The sequence below is a fragment of the Nerophis ophidion genome, linkage group LG16 (assembly GCF_033978795.1).
Source record: "Nerophis ophidion isolate RoL-2023_Sa linkage group LG16, RoL_Noph_v1.0, whole genome shotgun sequence".
NCBI lineage: Eukaryota > Metazoa > Chordata > Actinopteri > Syngnathiformes > Syngnathidae > Nerophis > Nerophis ophidion.
The window spans coordinates 18,629,999-18,649,803 of NC_084626.1; the positions used below are offsets into that span (position 1 = coordinate 18,629,999).

Here is a 19,805-nt window from a genome sequence, read left to right on the forward strand (position 1 = left end):
CCAGAATCGATTCTCATTTTTTTAAAAATCGATTTATTTTTTATTTTTTAAATTAATCCAACAAACCACTACACAGCAATACCATAACAATGCAATCCAATCCCAAAACCAAACCTGACCCAGCGACACTCAGAACTACAATAAACAGAGCAACTGAGAGAAGACACAAACACGACACAGAACAAACGAAAAGTAGTGAAACAAAAATGAATATTATCAACAACAGTATCAATATTAGTTATAATTTCAGCATAGCAGTGATGAAAAATCCCTCATTGATGTTATCATTAGACATTTATATATAAAAAAAAAGACCAATAGTGTCACAGTGGCTTACACTTGCATCGCATCTCATAAGCTTGACAACACACTGTGTCCAATGTTTTCACAAAGATAAAATAAGTCATATTTTTGGTTCATTTAATAGTTAAAACAAATATTACATTATTGCAATCAGTTGATAAAACATTGTCCTGTTATAATTCTAAAAGCTTTTTAAAAAAATGTACTACTCTGCTAGCATGTCAGGAGACTGGGGTAGATCCTGCTGAAATCCTATGTATTGAATGAATACAGAATCGTTTTGAATTGGAAAAATATCGTTTTTGAATTGAGAATCGCATTGAATCGAAAAAAATCGATATATTATCGAATCGCGACCCCAAGAATCGATATGGAATCGAATCGTGGGACACCCAAAGATTCACAGCCCTAATATGTATATGTTTGTATATATATATATATATATATATATATATATATATATATATATATATATATATAATGTGTGTGTTAATAGGACCCATATCTCCTTTCTAATGAGTTAAATGTTCTTAGTAAAGAATTGCATAAAGTCATCAGCCGAATAGGTGGAGCTACTGGAGAAGTCTCTTGTTGGGTTAGCGATGCTACTGTATTGAGCAAATATTTAGGATTGTTTTTATTCGGCGGATGAGATATGAGTAATTAGTTTTAACTGTCGTAAGACCGTATTTATAAGTTAATAAACTATCACTCCATGCCTCAAGTGTATTCCCCCACCATTTGTGTACCAGCTTTCTTTTTAGGAGCTCTGGTTTCCTCTGTGAAAGAGTGGGTGTGCCTTTCAGGGGCCTTTTTAGCTTTACCGGTGCTATACTATTATGCGCAGTGCATAGTTAAAGTCGTTAGTGAGGTGATGGATAGAGCCCAAATAATTTGGGTATGGTGCCAATACTAAGGGCAATAGGCCAGCAAGAAGTAGTTATAATGGTGCACAGTACATGTATATTTGGTTAGTTGTACTTGAATAGTTGTAGTTGTATAGCTATACATGTATAGTTGTATAGTTGTAGTTATACATGTGTACATGTATATGTGGGTAGTTGTACTTGTATAGTTGTAGTTGTATAGCTGCACATTTAAAGTTGTGCAGTTGTACTTGTATAGTTGTAATTTTATAGCTGCACATGTATAGTTGTGTGTTTGTACTTGTATAGTTGTATTTTGGGTGTTTGTGCAGCACAAAAGGAGATGCAACCAAGCTGTGGAGTCTCAGCTGTCAAAGGAATGATGTGGAAGCCAAGCAGGCTTTTGTCAGGAGTTTGGGGGCTGAGCAGCCATTTCCTGGTGACTGCATCGGGAGGTGGGCAGCGTGCGGGGGAATGCTTGTCGCTTGTGTGTTGAGGACGACATGTCTCAGAGCTACAAGTTGACAGGGATTGACAAAGTGGAACACGAGCTGCTCTAACACTTGCAGCTAGAAAAGCCTGAGCGCCAACTTGAAGCCTCTTGGTTGCTCCCAGCTAAATGTATTACAAGTGACAAATACTGCTCCATCTACTCTGCATTCTCTGTCTGTTTGCACAAGCTCAACTATTCATCTTCTTATTGTGTTTTTGACAATAGTCACAGATACATTTTTCTTAGGAATTGAATAGAAGACAATACAGTTAAAAAAAACAAGTTTAAGTTTTCTAAATATGATTTTTTATTGTTATAACTTTTTGTCACTTCCCGACCTGATTTTACACTGTGAGCACAGAGTGCAGCAGAATCCAACCTGCTCAAAAGTTTTACATTACAGAAATGGAAGAATAATGCCTAAAAAACCCTTATACAGTATATTGAAATGTACTGTACACCATTGTGTTTAAAAAAAAAAAAAAAACTATGTGAATGTCACTGATGTGAAAAGGTAAAAAACTATTGTTTCAATAAACCTTTTTTTAACTTTACATTCATGTCTTCAATTATATGTAATATCATGTTACAGTAAACATTTTTAATTTTAAAGCCCCTTATAAAAATTAACTGTACATTTATTTATCTTTTAAATAAAACGAGTAATTACAATTTTAGCTACACATCACCTGGATTTTTGAGCTACCGTGCCCTCGCCAACCTCACATTCTCTCTTTATCCTCTTTGATAAGAAGTAGGAGCCTATTTCTAATAATAGATAATAACAATTCATAACAATAATATTGTTAATAATACTTCATCATAATGATCAACAAACTAATATTCATACCTCATCTTTGAAGGATAACTCCGAAGTCTCAGTTGACATTGATTTTGCTGCCCTCAGCAAAATTCGCTCAATGGTTCTGTGGGAACTTACAACCATAAACGGAGGGGGAAATGGTGGACTGCAATTGGCTGTTATCATAGACATTTCTGCCACGTTTGATAGTTAATAATGCTAACAGCTGATCACCTTAAAGGCCTACTGAAACCCACTACTACCGACCACGCAGTCTGATAGTTTATATATCAATGATGAAATATTAACATTGCAACACATGCCAATATGGCCGGTTTAGTTTGCTAAATTACAATTTTAAATTTCCCGCGGAGTTTCTTGTTGAAAACGTCGTGGAATGGTGACGCGTGCGCGTTACGTCACGGACTGTAGAGGACATATTAGCGCAGCACCATTTGCGGCTAAAAGTCGTCTCTTTTCATCGCGCAATTAAACAGGATTCTGAACATCTGTGTTGCTGAATCTTTTGCAATTTGTTCAATTAATAATGGAGAAGTCAAAGTAGAAAGATGGTGTTGGGAAGCTTTAGCCTTTAGCCACACAAACACACGGTGATTCCTTGTTTAAAATTCCCAGAGGTGAAGCTTTACTATGGATCAGAGCGGTCAAGCGAACATGGATCCCGACCACTTGTCAACCGGCAGGTTTCGGTGGGAAAATTGTGTTAAAAAGTCGCCTCTTACCGGAGATCTATGGAGTTTGCGCCGTCCTTGTATCTGCCGTCGACTTCCCTCAGACATCAGGTACTATTTAACTCACTAAAACACTAGCAACACAATAGAAAGATAAGGGATTTCCGAGAATTATCCTAGTAGATGTGTCTAAAAACATCAGAATCCATCCCAATGCAATCCCCCTTTTTTTTTTTAACTTTATTTTTTATCTATTTTTTTTTGTAGTCCTTCACTATCAATATCACCATCCACGAATCTTTCATCCTCGCTCAAATTAATGGGGAAATTGTCGTTTTCTCGGTCCGAATAGCTCTTGCTGCTGGAGGCTCCCATTATAAACAATGTGAGGACGCGAGGAGCCCTCACCCTTGTGACGTCATCGTCTGCGACTTCCGGTAAAGGCGAGGCTTTTTTATCAGCACCAAAAGTTGCGAACTTTATCGTCGATGTTCTCTACTAAATCCTTTCAGCAAAACTATGGCAATATCGCCAAATTATCAAGTATGACACATAGAATGGACCTGCTATCCCCGTTTAAATAAGAAAATCTCAATTCAGTAGCCCTTTAAATGACCTGAAATTGATCATGATCATCAATCAGGGTTACATAATCATTCAGCACTAATCTGTGACTTTCCCTAAGGATTAATTCAGTCTGCAGGTTTTTATTCTAATTAACTTTTTAGCGTTCCGACTACTCCTATTTTTATGCCAATATTAGGGTTTAACAAAGTCCCCTAAATGTGTAACTTGATATGTTACACAACATTGAAAAGCATTTTTTTTTTCTGAGTTTGACTAATATACATAATTCCTTGATGCAGCTTTTACTGTGAGCTCACTGAACACAAATAACGAGTTCAAGGAGAAAAAATAGAATAAACTCACCTTTAAAGCCTCAGTTTTTAAATAGGTGAGAGGAATCTCATACGTAAATAAGGTCCTTTTGAGTTGCCAAAGAGTCAGTATATATACTCCAGTAAAATATTAGTCTGCAACAAGCGTTACATCCATAAAAACACACTAACCTCAGATGCAGAAATCTATAACTTTATTCATAAACATACATTATAAATAGTATCGATCAGTTCACAAGCATCGATGAATTAGCCACACAGTGCAACTAAAATCAAAGTATGAACTTTTGATTGACACTTCACTCAAACCAATAGAAAACTGTTTAAAATCAGAATCCAAATCATCCATCCATCCATTTCCTACCGCTTATTCCCTTTTGGGGTTGCGGGGGGCGCTGGCGCCTATCTCAGCTACAATCGGGCGGAAGGCGGGGTACACCCTGGACAAGTCGCCACCTTATCGCAGGGCCAACACAGATAGATAGACAACATTCACACTCACATTCACACACTAGGGCCAATTTAGTGTTGCCAATCAACCTAAAATCAGACATACTTTATTAATCCCCAAGGGGAAATAAACATTTTCAGCACAATCCCATTCAAGATCAGACAAACATTACAGGGAGACAGAACAGCATCGCTGACGGGTCTGCCAACTTCCGGCGGCCCTTACAAAAGAGGTGAGATACAGGTAAACAAGTGGGGGGGATGGCAGAAAACAATAAAATATTAAAATAAAATAAAATAAGATTAAAATAAAATAAAATAAGATTAAAATAAAAAATCGGTCTAAACCTGGGCCCCTGGAGAGGGGGTCCAGACTGAGGCCAAGGGAAAAAAACAACTCATAGCCATAGTAAACATCCCTTTTACATGTGTTTAAGAGGGAAACATCAAAGAACAAAAAGGACATGAAAGACATTAAAGTAGCAGAGCTGATGCAACCAGGGACTTCTACATACAGCTATGAATAAAAAGTAAAAGAAACATATACACTGTGGTGGCCTCTGCGGTGTTTCACGCCGTCGTCTGCTGGGGTGGATAGAGCATGGCCAGCGACAGGAGCAGACCGAACAAAGCAATCAAGAGAGTCGGCTCCACTCTCGGTTGCCAACCAACTCTCAGCCAGTGTCCAGTCCGCATGGATGAGCGAGGATACGTCCAAGAAGACTGAGGTGTCCGATACCAGCCCTGTCTCTTCATCCGCATCTCCTCCAGTCTCTCCAAACTGACTCTGGTGTGGCAGAGACCCAGCAGCTGGTCTCCACGGCCAAAAGGCTCCCGGGAGGCAGATCCAGAAGTCCACAAAAATACAGCAGAGGTCACAAAAGTGCTACCCTTTGTCACACAGTCCCAAAGGGTCCCGGACCCATCCATCCATCCATTTTCTACCGCTTATTCCCTTTTTGGGGTGGTGGGGGGCGCTGGCGCCTATCTCAGCTACAATCGGGCGGAAGGCGGGGTACACCCTGGACAAGTCGCCACCTCATCGCAGGGCCAACACAGATAGACAGACAACATTCACACTCACAGGACCAAAAGGCAAATAATATATATACATATATAATATATAATAACACATGAAAACAAGAGGGAAACACAAAAGGATGACACAAGAGCACAGAGCTCCTGCCAACAGCAGCCACTACAGCGGCGCCATCTTGGAAAAAAAACAAAAAAAAACAGTTACCTGTTCCCTTTGGGATAATATCCAATATGTTCCGGAACAGCCCCTCTTCTAACGTACCAATGTAGCCAAGACCAATTACATCCAATCTTAATGATGATTGACTCATTTAATAGCCAACGACATTGTGAAAACTGGAGGGGCATTTGACGGAACAGCATTAGAAGTCGTGCTTAAAGTAAACATGGGCAGTCATCAACGTTGTGCCTTTGAAGTCTTTATTTTGCAACCAATCATGACAAAAATGTGTTGAAAGACACGTTAGTGTCAGAAAGACATGGAGTTATGTTTGTGCTGAGTTAGTGACAAATGTGATCACTCACAAATGCAACACCTTTGATCCTAACATTTGATAAACCTGTGTAAAACACCCATTTTTTGTAGCATCATTGTCAAATTTCAAATAAGATTAGGTAAGGACTCATTATATGACCCAATTTTGTTTTCAAGTTTATACCACCACCAAAGTATTTATTTTGGAGGCAAATGTTTTAGGACGCTAAATGTAATCTTTCCTCTCAGTGAATTCAAACTTTATTCCTCAGTGTCAGTAGCACTTAGACACATTCTGACTGTTGAGGACAAACGATTAACGTATTAGCTTTTAAAAGAGTCTAACCACTATGCTTATGGTCCAAATAGTTCAATGACAGCTTCACATTTTATTTCGGCTATGAGTTTTTTAGGCGTTTTAGCCAAAGATTCTCAGATGCTAAAGTGTTAATGTCATGTCTGGGATCATGTTTTTTATTAAGTTATGTTCTGTTTGGTTTTTGGACTCTTTTTAGTTCCTGCTTTTTCACTCCCTTGTCTTGTTTCCATGGTTACCCATTTGTTTCACCTGTTCCACGTTTGAACTCACGCACCTGTTTTCAATCACCACGGTTTTATTTAAGCCACAGCTGCCAGGTAGTCAGCCTAGCGACATCACCTTCTACTCACCCTCGATACACCTTTGTAAACCATACTGATGCTCCATGTCCCGTTCTCTTTCCAAGTAAGTTGTTCATTATCCATTGGTTTTATGACCATAGTTTTGCCGTAGTGCAAGGTTTGTTTCATAGTCAAGTTTTTATACAAACCCTGTTTCCCTATGAGTTGGGAAATTGTCTTAGATGTAAATATATACGGAATACAATGATTTGCAAATCCTTTTCAACCCATATTCAATTGAATGCACTACAAAGACAAGATATTTGTTGTTCTAACTCATAAACTTTATTTTTTGTTTTTGCAAATAATAATTAACTTAGAATTTCATGGCTGCAACACGTGCCAAAGTAGTTGGGAAAGGGCATGTTCGCCACTGTGTTACATCACATTTTCTTTTAACAACACTCAATAAACATTTGGGAACTGAACAAACTAATTTTTGAAGCTTTGAAAGTGGAATTCTTTACCATTCTTGCTTGATGTACAGCTTAAGTTGTTCAACAGTCCGAGGTCTTGTTGTCGTATTTTACGCTTCATAATGTGCCACCCATTTTCGATGGGAGACATGTCTGGACTGCAGGCGGGCCAGGAAAGTACCCGCACTGTTTTACTACGAAGCCACGCTCTTGTAACACGTGGCTTGGCATTGTTTTGCTAAAATAAACAGGGTCGTCCATGATAATGTTGCTTGGATGGCAACATATGTTACTCCAAAACCTGTATGGACCATCCAGCATTAATGGTGCCTTCACAGATGTGTAAGTTACCCATGCCTTGGGCAATAATACATCCGTATACCATCACAGATGCTAGCTTTTGAACTTTGCGCCTATAACAATCCGGATGGTTATTTTCCTCTTTGTTCCGGAGGACACCACATCCACAGTTTCCAAATATAATTTGAAATGTGGACTTGTCAGACCACAGAACACTTTTTCACTTTGCATCAGTCCATCTTGGATGAGCTCGGGCCCAGCGAAGCCGGCTGCGTTCCTCTGTGTTGTTGATAAATGGCTTTCGCTTTGCATAGTAGAGTTTTAACTTGCACTTACAGATGTAGCGACCAACTGTAGTTACTGACAGTGGTTTTATAAGGTGTTCCTGAGCCCATGTGGTGATATCCTTTACACACTGATGTCGGTTTTTGATGCAGTACCGCCTGAGGAATCTAAGGTCTGTAATATCATCGCTTACGTGCAGTGATTTCTCCAGATTCTCCGAACCTTTTGATGATTTTACGGACCGTGGATGATAAAATCCCTAATTTCCTACAATAGCTCGTTGAGAAATGTTGTTCTAAAACTGTTCGACAATTTGCTTACAAATTGGTGACACTCGCACCATCCTTGTTTGTGAATTACTTAACATTTCATGGAAGCTGCTTTTATACCCAATCATGGCACCCGCCTGTTCCCAATTAGCCTGCACACCTGTGGGATGTTCCAATGAGCATTTGATGAGCATTCCTCAACTTCAGTATTTATTGCCACCTTTTCCAACTTCTTTGTCACGTGTTGCTGGCATCAAATTCTAAAGTTAATGATTAGTTGCAAAAAAAATTTTTTTTTATCAGTTTTAACATCAAATATGTTGTCTTTGTAGCATATTCAACTGATAATGGGTTGAAAATGATTTGCAAATCACTGTATTCCGTTTATATATACATCTAACACAATTTCCCAACTCATACGGAAACAGGGTTTGTACCTTCTCTTCGAGCGCTTTTCGTTTGTTCCTTTTTTGAGTTAATAATAATTAAAGATGTCATTACCTTCACGTCGTTTCCGGTCCAATCGCTTTGCACCACGGGAAAACAAACCACACCAAAGTCCACGCCTTGACAGTTAAGGGATTTTAGAAAAGTTCAATTTGATTGTCCATTGACCCAATTGTGTTGGTGTCATTGTTCAGACAGCTAAAAATTTGACATTTTGTGCAAGCTGTGCTGTAACTTGATATTATTAGTGTTTCCTTGATTAAGCAACTGCTTAACAATGTTCTTTGTCAAATAATTTTGCTGTGAAATATTTTTTTCACGAAGTCACACCAGCTGAACATTTAGTTGGATAAACTTGATTGTAGTAATCCATTTAATCATACTTTTTTTTTTTTAAATCAGATTTTCATAATTCATTTTCTATGCATTTGACTTGTCCAAGCAACTTCATATTTGTCTAAAGGCGAGCCATGCAGAGATGCGGTTTTGGGTGTAAGATCGTCTCACGTTTGCCTTTGTGGGTTCCTAGAGGCCAGAGACTTGCTAAAGAGTCAACCCAGTTCTCTCCATCCTTTACTTTTGGCCCCAGGTGTCATCAGTGCTGTCGTTTGGAATCTCGTTTGTCACACACGCACACCCACAATGTAGTGAGAGTGAGAGCAGAGGCTGATTGGCCAAGCCTTGTAATTTGTGACGACAGGCCAATATGACTGGCAGCTAATCACTATTACTGGCTTGGTTCATAGCCACCACATAAAATATACATTGCAGTGTTGCGCGGACCGATCGAATACCGATTGGCATTGACTAATTTTTGTGATCCGCTTTGCCTATTGTTGCCTTTCACTGCAAATCACAACATCCGACAGACTTTTGCCACTCAACATCTGGCTAAAAGATTTGCATTCCCACATGGACCAATATCATTTCACCAGGGTATTCAATCATTATTGCAGAACATAATACTGGACTGGACCCCAAAAACTGTGAATCGCTGGTTTTATTTAAAAATTATGATTGTTAATAAAGATCCTGCACTGTAAAAAAAATAAAAAGCAATTTAAGACCAGATAAAACTTGCAGCTTGGTCGGCAGAATTTTACCATAATATTTACGGTGTTTTTTACACAATATTACTGTTAAGTCAAAAGGGGTCACGGCTGGTTTCATCAAGCAGTGCCTTATTTTGAGTTTGTTAGTGTTCTCCTGTGTTAAGTGTTTTAGTTCCTGTCCTGTGCGTTTATTTTGGTGGCTCTCCCGGTTTTGCTGGCGTTTTCCCATGGTCGCTTCACTTCTTTCCCGGAGCACTTCCACGCACCTGTTTGCTGTTGGCAATGAGGACTATTTAAGTAGAGCCTTTTGTTACCTTCGTTGTCGAGACTTTGTTTATGTGATGATTGTTTATGAACAGATGTGCTATCTGTTGTGGACGGCATCTCTGCTCCACATTGTTTGTAAGTTCTGCTGTTCCAGCATTCTGTTTGTTTTGTGCATAGCCTTCCCTGTCCTTCGGTGCCTTCCTTGCGCCACTTGTCTTTTGTTTGTATAAACTACATTAAATACTTTTTACCTGCACGCTGCCTCCTCGGTTGTCTGCATTTTATCGCCGTCATGAAACCTGAGTGTCAGATAAAGTCTCGACCAAGAAAGACAAGTCTTCCCACAGTTCCAGCTGAGCAAGTCGAGGAATAAGATAGGTTGTTTTGGGTCGAAAAGGAGGACGAGGCTCATCGGTACCCCCAGAGGTACTAGAGACAATGATGTCTATCTGGCCCCTATAGACTTCTTTTTGGCTACCGTATTTTCCACACTCTAAGGCGCACCTAAAAACCTAAAATTTTCTCAAAAGCTGACAGTGCGCCTTATAACCTGGTGCGCCTTATCTATGGACCAATATTGAGCCACAACAGGTCTCACAACTACGGTAAGCAGCCGCTGATTTCATTTTCCCCCGTAGGAGAAGAAGCGCGCGGTGCATGCTGGAATATATGACTGCGCCAGGTGTGCCGTTTTCATTTCCATTTGTGTGTTTATGCAAAGACCCCAAAATGGCTCCTATTGAGAGACATGATTTCAGGAAAGCAGGAATTGTCACTGAACTGCTAGACAATAGAAGCGACACTGACTCCATTAACGACGTCTCGAAATAGTGCAAAGCAATAACAATATATCAATAACTCAACGTTAGTGAATTGAAGTGAATTATATTTATATAGCGCTTTTTCTCTAGTGACTCAAAGCGCTTTACATAGTGAAACCCAATATCTAATGTTTACATTTAAACCAGTGTGGGTGGCACTGGGAGCAGGTGGATAAAGTGTCTTGCCCAAGAACACAACGGCAGTGACTAGGATGGCAGAAGCGGGGATTGAACCTGCAACTCTCAAGTTGCTGGCACGGCCACTCTACCAACCGAGCTATACCGCCCCGTTGCTCAAACGTTGATGTCACACAACACAACACACAAAATAAACATGTAAAGCTCACTTTAAGGTATTCCTCATCCACGAATCCCTCAAATTCTTCTTCTTCAGTGTACGAATTAAACATGCCACAAGAGGTCTCGCAACTACGATAAGCAGCCGCCAACTTCCTTTTCCCTCGTAGAAGAAGCGCGCGGTGCATCCTGGGATTTATGACTGCGGGAGGCGTGCCGTTTCTGTGTGTTTATGTAAAGACCCCAAAATGGCTCCTATTAAGAGACACGCTTATGACGCAGAGTTTAAACTCAAGGCGATCAGTCACAAAGTAGAACACGGGAATAGAGCAGCAGCGAGAGAATTTAACATTATCAGCAGCGACACTGATTCGTTTAATAACGACTTCGTATTCGGCCAACTGTTTGATTCGAACACTGAAAAAGAAGAATTTGAGGGATTCGTGGATGAGGAATAACTTAATAAAGTGAGCTTTACATGTTTATTTTGTGTGTTTTGTGTGACATTATCGTTTGAGCAACGTTGAGTTATTGATATATTATTGCTTTGCACTATTTCGAGTGTTACTATATTGTGATTGCACTAACGTTTGATTTACCGTAACAGTATCAGACTGTTTTTTACGAGTTTATTTAATCGGGGAAAATAATAAAACAGCTGTTTATTCATTTTGGGAGTGAACGGAGTTGTCAGAACGCTGGTTTCTAATCTATTAAAGTTTGACTGACCTATCGGACTGTTTTGTTGACATTCACTTTAGCGCAGCTCCATCTAAAGGATGCATAACGTAACCCCAGCCTCTACTGTAGCATCTATTCTATGCGCCTTATATATGAACATAGTTTTAAAATAGGCCATTCATTGAAGGTGAGCCTTATAATCCGGTGAGCCTTATAGTGCGGAAAATACGGTAATTGCAGAGCCGGCGGGTCGCCGTCTAAGGTGGAAGTTGGTGTCACAACGTGCAGTGCTCCTCTCCGACACTGATCGAGTATGGCAACCCGAACGGCAACCTGGCAGAACTTTTCATATCATGGGCTTCGAGCCAGTCTAGTCCAGGCGTCAAAGAGTCAGCCGAACTCATGTCACCGGCTCTTCAAGTGTGCACACAGGTACACGCAGAAGAACGAGTGGCTGGCGTGCTGGGACACGTCTTGACGTGCACAGCACGGACTATTCCTCTCCGGCTCACCCTGACATTTTGTTGGAGGCTACCAGCATGGATTTTTAAAACAATTTTTAAATCAGCCAGCCCCCCTGCAAGGGTGTACACACTTACCCATGCGCCTGGACTGGCCTAACAGTTTCCCAGAGTCCACCCATCCTTACCTTCTGCTTCTGCTGAGTTAGTGGGTCAAACGCTGTAAACCCAGAGACGTCTTGAATCCGCTTTCTGAGGGGTATGGGGGCTAGTGCTAGTAGCTGTGCGACTTAGGAGAGACAGCTTTGTCCATTGAGGCCTCTGCCTTCGGTGCTTCCTCCTGCAAGGCCTCTGCTGCCAACGACTAATCCAGTGAGGCCGCCACCTCCAGTGCTCCGCCCAGCTGGGCCGCAATCGCCACCCGCAACTCCATTGGGTTTGCTGCAGTCGCCGCCTTCCTCTCGAGTGGGTCTGCCGCAGAAGCTGCCATCTGCTCCAGTAGGCCTGCAGATGCCGCCATCCCCTCCAGGGGGCCTGCTGACACCGCTATCTGCTCGACTAGGCCTGCAGAGGCCGCCAGTCCTGCAGTCAGCCCCAGCGTTGTCGCCACCAGTCCTAAAGTCAGCTCCAGTGTTGTCGCATCCTGTCCTGCAGTCAGCTCCAGCATTGTCGCATCCTGTCTTTCAGTCAGCTCCAGTGTTGTCGTTGCATCCTGTCCTTCAGTCAGCTCTAGAGTCGTCGCATCCTGTCCTGCAGTCAGCTTCAGTGTTGCCTCCGGGATTAACTGTCCTGCAGTCGCTTCCACAATTGCCTGTCCTGGAGTTGCTTCTTCGACTTCCTGTCCTGCAGTCGCCTCCACAACCTCTTGTCCTGCAGTTGCCTCCGCGACTTCCTGTCCTGCAGTCGCCTCCGCGACCTCCTGTCCTGCAGTCGCCTCCGCGACCTCCTGTCCTGCAGTCGCCGCCGCGACCTCCTGTCCTGCAGTCGCCTCCGCGACCTCCTGTCCTGCAGTCGCCTCCGCGACCTCCTGTCCTGCAGTCGCCGCCGCGACCTCCTGTCCTGCAGTCGCCTCCGCGACCTCCTGTCCTGCAGTCGCCTCCGCGACCTCCTGTCCTGCAGTCGCCTCCGCGACCTCCTGTCCTGCAGTCGCCTCCGCGACCTCCTGTCCTGCAGTCGCCTCCGCGACCTCCTGTCCTGCAGTCGCCTCCGCGACCTCCTGTCCTGCAGTCGCCTCCTCGACTTCCTGTCCTGCAGTCGCCTCCTCGACCTCTTGACCTGCAGTCGCCTCCTTGACCTCCTGTCCTGCAGTCGCCTCTGCGACCTCCTGTCCTGCAGTCGCCTCTGCGACCTCCTGTCCTGCAGTCGCCTCCGCGACCTCCTGTCCTGCAGTCGCCTCCGCGACCTCCTGTCCTGCAGTCGCCTCCGCGACCTCCTGTTCTGCAGTCGCCTCCACGGCCTCCGGCTTACAGGACCTGGGTATGGACTGTTACGGCTGCTGATACGTTGCGGCCGCTCACGTCCACCTCCTTGACGGCCACGAATGTGCTGCAGCGACAGTCTACTTGGCGCCATCTGACTCTTCCCCGGCTGCAAGAACACACGGCTAAGCGACCCACCGCCTTGTTGTCCCTCCCGTGACTTTGGACTTTTTATGGTTTTTCGAAAATGTCTGGAATCTGTTTTGTTGGGGGGCATTCTGTCATGGCTGGTTACACCAGGCTGTGCCTTATTTAGAGTTTGTTAGGGTTTTCCTGTGTTTAGTTTTTTAGTTCCCGTCCTATACTTTTGTTTTGTTGGTGTTTTCCTGTGGCCACTTGACTTCTGTCCTGGAGCACTTCCATGCAACTTTTTGCTGTTGGCAATCAGGACTACTTAAGTTGAGTCTTTTGTTACCTTCGTTGTTGGGACTTTGTGTGATGATCATTTATGGACAGATGGTCTATCTGTTGTATACGCCGTCTCTGCTCCACATTCTGTGTAAGTTTTGCTGTTCTAGCATTCTTATGGTTTTGTGCATTGCCTTCCCTATCCATTGGTGCCTTCCCAGCAACACTCGTCTTGTGTTTGTTTGAGCTACATTAAATACTTTTTACCTGCACACTGCCTCCTTGGCTATATGCATCTTGAGAACACGCCACTTTTCGCCGTCATGCAACCTGAACGTCACAAAAAGGGTGCATTGTTATTTTCACAGTCAATTACTAGTGACTGAGCTGCTAGTTTGTATATACGGTAAAATCAATGGTTGTTTTAACAGTACACTATTGTAAATGGGTAAACAGTACCATTTTTTTTTATAGTACAATTGTGGTACAATAGGGCTCTCAATATTTGGACAGCAAACGATTAGATTCAGAATCGATTCTTGGTTCAAAAACAAGACTTTTTTAATAACGATGGGTGCCAGTTCTATGATTAACTACGTTACTCCATAAAATAGATTACAGCTCTAACATTTTTCTACTTAAGGTGGAACTGGTTTTGTTGAAAAAAAGAATTCTACCCAAACAATTAATATTGTCAAATAAGGCAGGAGAAGTATCCAACACTTCTCTATTCTAAAGTAAATCTTGACAGCAGATATGATCATCTACATCAGTGGTCCCAACCTTTTTTGCACCACAAAACGGTTTAATGTAGGCAATTTTTTCAAAGACCGGCTTTCCACTTGTGCCAGATAAAAACAGCAAAAAATTAGTGCATGAAATATAGAACTCACTCAAACGCTGAATTAGTGGAAGCCTTGGGTTTGTTTCTTTGCAATGAGATGCAGATGGAAATCAGCCTTTGGCTACAATCTGTCATATTTATATTTTACATGTTCATTAATGTGCATTTTATAATTTTTTATTTATAAATGGTTGATTTATATAGGATAATAAGGTAACGTTTTGTACCTAACAAGTTTCGGCTACCTTGCTTCTGCAGCCTTCATCAGAAGTGTCACATGATGTTAGCGTGACGTCGTCTGTGATGTGTTATATGGATTTTTACATCCCACCTGAGGTAGTGGGATGGCGGTGTCCCCTGGCGTGCGCTGGGGGCAGGGCGTTTGGATGTTAACCAAACGGCCGGGAGTGGCCTTGCAGGACTATGTCCCAGGTGTGGGATAGTTGGTAGGCTCCTTCGTCCCTGTTACCACTTTTTGCGCGACGTCACGCTAACATCACGTGACACCTCTGATGAAGGCTGCAGAAGCAAGGTAGCCGAAACTTGTCAGTTCCAAAACTTTACCTTACTAGCCTATATCAATCAATCAATCAATGTTTACTTATATAGCCCTAAATCACTAGTGTCTCAAAGGGCTGCACAAACCACCACGACATTCTCGGTAGGCCCACATAAGGGCAAGGAAAACTCACACCATTTAAAAATTTTTAAATACACAGTAGTAGTACACATTAGATAAATGAACCTTTTCAACATGCATTTTATCATGTCACAAAGTTATAAAAAATACAACAAATGGCAACTTCCTATGAGGAGTTTTATGGTATATCTGTAAACAAGCTTATTGATATGTCTACTGGGATAAGCGAAAGTTTATTCAGAGAAAATGCAGCCGTTTATACATTATTTGTTTCTCTGCGGCCCAGTAGCAAATGCGTCACGGACCGGTACCGATCCCCGAACCGGTGGTTGGGCACCACTGAACTTTATCATCAATATGATTTGCTTTAGTGGCTGGACAGGACAGATGAATTAAAATCGATAAAATTCAAATCTTTTAAAAATAATCGCGATTAATTCTAAAATAGATTTTATTTTTTGACACTCCTAGTATTTTACTATTAAGTATAACTTATATAGTGTTGTTTAAAATCAGAAAAAAAGAAATGGAAAAATACCTGAATGGAATGCAGCACAAGTGGTAAAGTCATTTTGTGTACCTGCCTTTTTGTGAACACTTGAAATGAAAGTATTTGGCTCCCACCAGGTGAGTCAGTACACGTTTGCGATGTGCAGCTACCGAGAAAAGAAGGCAGAGCCGGTGGAACTTCTCCAACTGGATGGCTATACTGTGGACTACACAGACCCGCAAGCAGGTGCAACTTTTTTACTTTGCCTATTCCTTCCATTTCTTATTCAATATCTGTTGTTAGATGTAATATAAAATTGTAAACAAAACATCCCAACTTTTTGGAATTCTCAGATTAGGGTGTGGAAGACATTGCACGACTAAATTGATGCTGTTTACTATCATGTTCCTTGTACTTTAGGTTACAAACATTTGATTTATGTCACATTAGCTACATTGCCTAAAGCAAACACATCAGAAAAGTCAACTGAAGGCCGATTTGGTTGGGAAAGTATTGCAGTAATAGGAAGTCTCAGTGCTGGCCAACCAATTTAGCTGGATTCTATGGATTAGGGGTCAAAATTGGTCCGGATTTTTCGTGGATTACGTTTTACAGACCATCTTCATGCCACTTTATCCAACATCCATGTTATAATTTTAAGCACTTCCATATGGAGTCTACTGACAGATAATAAGTTAGAACTATACGCTACTTTATATTAGAAATGGCAACAACGGAGGATGTATGTGCATGTACGAGCCAGTCTTCCCCACTATACGAGGATTGAAAAAAGAAGGACCTCATTGACTAAAATAGCGGACTACAATGGCGGACTCAAACAAAGCTCTTCGGGTAGAAATATATGGAGGTATCAGCTGACGTCCCTAATTGGAAGACGTCACAAGTCGAGCAAATTCCAAACGGCTTGTTTGGAGGAAGTATGCAGGAAGGCAAGATTGTTTTCTAAATATACCGTATTTCCTTGATTTGCCGCAGGACATATAGTATGCACCTGCCTTGAATTACTGCCGGGTCAAACTCGCTTCCCAAAATAGTTAGCGCATGTTTTGTATTACCGCCTAGTCAAACTCGTGACGTCACGAGTGACACTTCCCCTGTCATCATTTTCAAAATAGAGGAGGCTGATTTCAATACCGGTAATTTGAAATTGCATAAAGGGAAGAAGATTAAGAGCTATTTAGTAGGATTTAAGGTCCAAGCTTACATCACACTCAAATTTTTATTGCACACCTTTGGTAAGTGCTGGAGTGAGAAGAGGTTTTAAAATAGTTAGCGCATGCTTACTTTTACCGCATGCCTTTGGTAAGCGCAGGAGTGAGAAGAGGTTTTAAATTAATTAGCGCCCTGGCGGCAATTCAAGGAAATACCGTACACATAATTCTGTTACTTATCCTTATGATGACAGCATTTCAGTTACATTTATGTCAATTTCCGAGATATTCCGCGATTAACAGTAGATTCCGTTTTTGTTGGCCAATTTTGTGATTGTTTGCGCCATTGATATGGAAATCATATGGCGCAACTATGCTTCACGATACGCAATTATATGATTAGAACTACACATACGTTCCAAACTGATTAGTAGCACAAAGAAAAAAAACATTTTTAAGCAACAAACCAAATGATGAACATTTTGTAAACTGTTCCCACCCAACTGTTGGTACTTTAATGATCTTGAGGGTAGGCCGGCGCCAATACTACATTTTGGTGAACAATATATTCTTGCCAATAAATGATATTATTTTGGGAAATATTTTTAAGTATTAGTGTTAATCTTAATACATAATATTAATAATAATAATAGTGCTCGCAACCCTTTCAGATTAATACACTTTTTTTCTCTTTGTTACCATTGTATTTGGAAGATCCAGAACGTTTAAGTATTATAAATTTGTAAACAAACAATACAAATAAAAATGCACAAATTTTTTTTTTACCAAACATTGTTATTCTATAAATATAGAACAGCTGAAAGTGCAGTTTTTTTTCCTCAATTGTAAAAACTGGGTCGGGTGATTTTCCCTCTGTCAGCCTCTGTAAATTTGGCATACTTACTTGTTCATACGTGTTAATAGGGTAATCTTGCTGAGGACAAAATATTTCCACAACGGAATTTTTGCCTATTGTCCTGGTAATTTTTTTTACTTTGCGATGCTTCTATCTTGCGAATAGCGGGGCTTTGTTGCTGTCGGAAGCTAGCAGTCCAGCCTTCACACACAGAGACAAAGACTGTGGATGACTGACAGGAGGGTTCACTCTCTTCAATTAATTTTGCCATTGAAAGAGCTCAGGTGCTAAGAGCGATGCAATAAGTGAACCCTCTTGCGCCATGTTTAGAAGCAAGAGATAAAGAAAAACAACACACACAAACATGACAAATTATCACGTTCATTTTCATTTGTCGTTCAATTGATTGACTTATTGCCAATCGGCAAGGCCTACTTCAAGGAATTCTAGAATCATACTATTAACTATTAGCATAACAGTACTACCACGTGTTGCCTAAGTTTATGATTGCGTTTTATAGCAGTCACATCAACTACTCTCTTTGTAACCATGTGGAGCACACTTGAGCATGATTATGTGTGTCCACTAGGAATGGATGGTGGTCGGGCATTCTTCAATGCCGTGAAAGAGGGCGATACTGTCATCTTTGCCAGTGATGATGAGCAGGACCGAATTCTATGGGTGCAGGCCATGTATCGGGCCACCGGCCAATCACACAAGCCTGTTCCTCCCACCCAAGTCCAGAAACTCAACTCTCGAGGGGGCACAGTGCCACAGCTTGATGCACCAATATCTCAGTTCTGTAAGTTATTCACTGTCAAATTCATTTTCAGTCATGACGATGTTAGTATATTCCCCTTCAAAGATCATTATTGTACAACAACATTCTGTGATCCTGACACTCATTAGCTTATTGTGATGATTGGATAATCCATCAGACAATCGGTGGGAAACATGATTTTGTTTGTTTTCACTTCATGCTGAATCACACGTGATTTGCTCAGCTTTCCGTCTCTGCTTTGCTCTCTGCTGTAAATCTGCTGGAAGACTTTAGTGTTTGTGGCTTTGCTATCTGTCTTTATGTTTCTCTGTTTGTTCCCTCTCCTTCCTTTCTTCTTCTTCCTCTTTTTAACCCTGCAACCCTGCTTCTTGTAGCCGGATTGAACGGTAAGCAACGCTTTCCTCCCTTTTTTCTCCTTCCTCTTTGTTTTTCCAATGTCTTTTCCTTTTTTGTTCAATGTTCAAAGGAACACACACACAGAGACCACATTGACTTCTTTATGATTCCATATGCATGCATGAATTATGTCATTTGTTTGTGTGTCTATCAAAGATCAATTTCACCAGTCCAGCAAGGATTGTGTACTCTTCATGTTTCTGGTCAGACAACATAAAGTCGAGATTTTTTGAAGAGCAGGCTCAACAAGGGTGTCCGGAGAACGATGTGGGAAGGAAAGATACAAATTGGGGTTGTACACCGGTATTCATATGGTACCGCGATACTAATGAATCATATTTGGTACTATACCACCTCTGAAAAGTACCGGTCCACCACCCCTCCACGCCCGGTCGTCACGTTGTGTCATTCCTGGTTTACGAGCAGACGAACATGTTCTGCAGTGCACAATCACAATGTACTTACAAGCAGACACAAGGAGACCCTTACTGCTATGCCCGCTGGCAAATTTCACTTCAAAATACAGCCTAAAGGAACTTTACATACAGTGCAGTGCAGTTAGAGCAGGGGTCCCCAAACTTTTTGAGTCTTGGGCCGCATTGGGTTAAAAAGAATTTGGCCTGGGGCCGGGCTGTACTGTATGTGTATATATATATATATATATATATATATATATATATATATATATATATATATATATATATATATATATATATATATATATATATATATATATATATATATGTATGTATATATATATATATATATATGTATATATATATATATATACTGTGTGTATATATATATGTACTGTGTGTGTGTATAT

At 41.2% G+C, this 19,805-nt stretch overlaps 1 protein-coding gene across 4 annotated transcripts in view; it reads left to right on the top strand.

The window, feature by feature from the left end:
• The window catches only part of cadpsa (Ca2+-dependent activator protein for secretion a), a 342,730-nt gene that overhangs the window by 86,925 nt on the left and 236,000 nt on the right, over window positions 1-19,805 (top strand). For all 4 annotated transcript variants that reach the window (XM_061874508.1, XM_061874509.1, XM_061874511.1 and 1 more), the window contains exons 10-11: window positions 15,912-16,020; window positions 18,392-18,604. In XM_061874508.1, coding sequence (XP_061730492.1) covers window positions 15,912-16,020; window positions 18,392-18,604 — 322 coding nt within the window. The remainder of the gene's footprint in view (window positions 1-15,911; window positions 16,021-18,391; window positions 18,605-19,805) is intronic.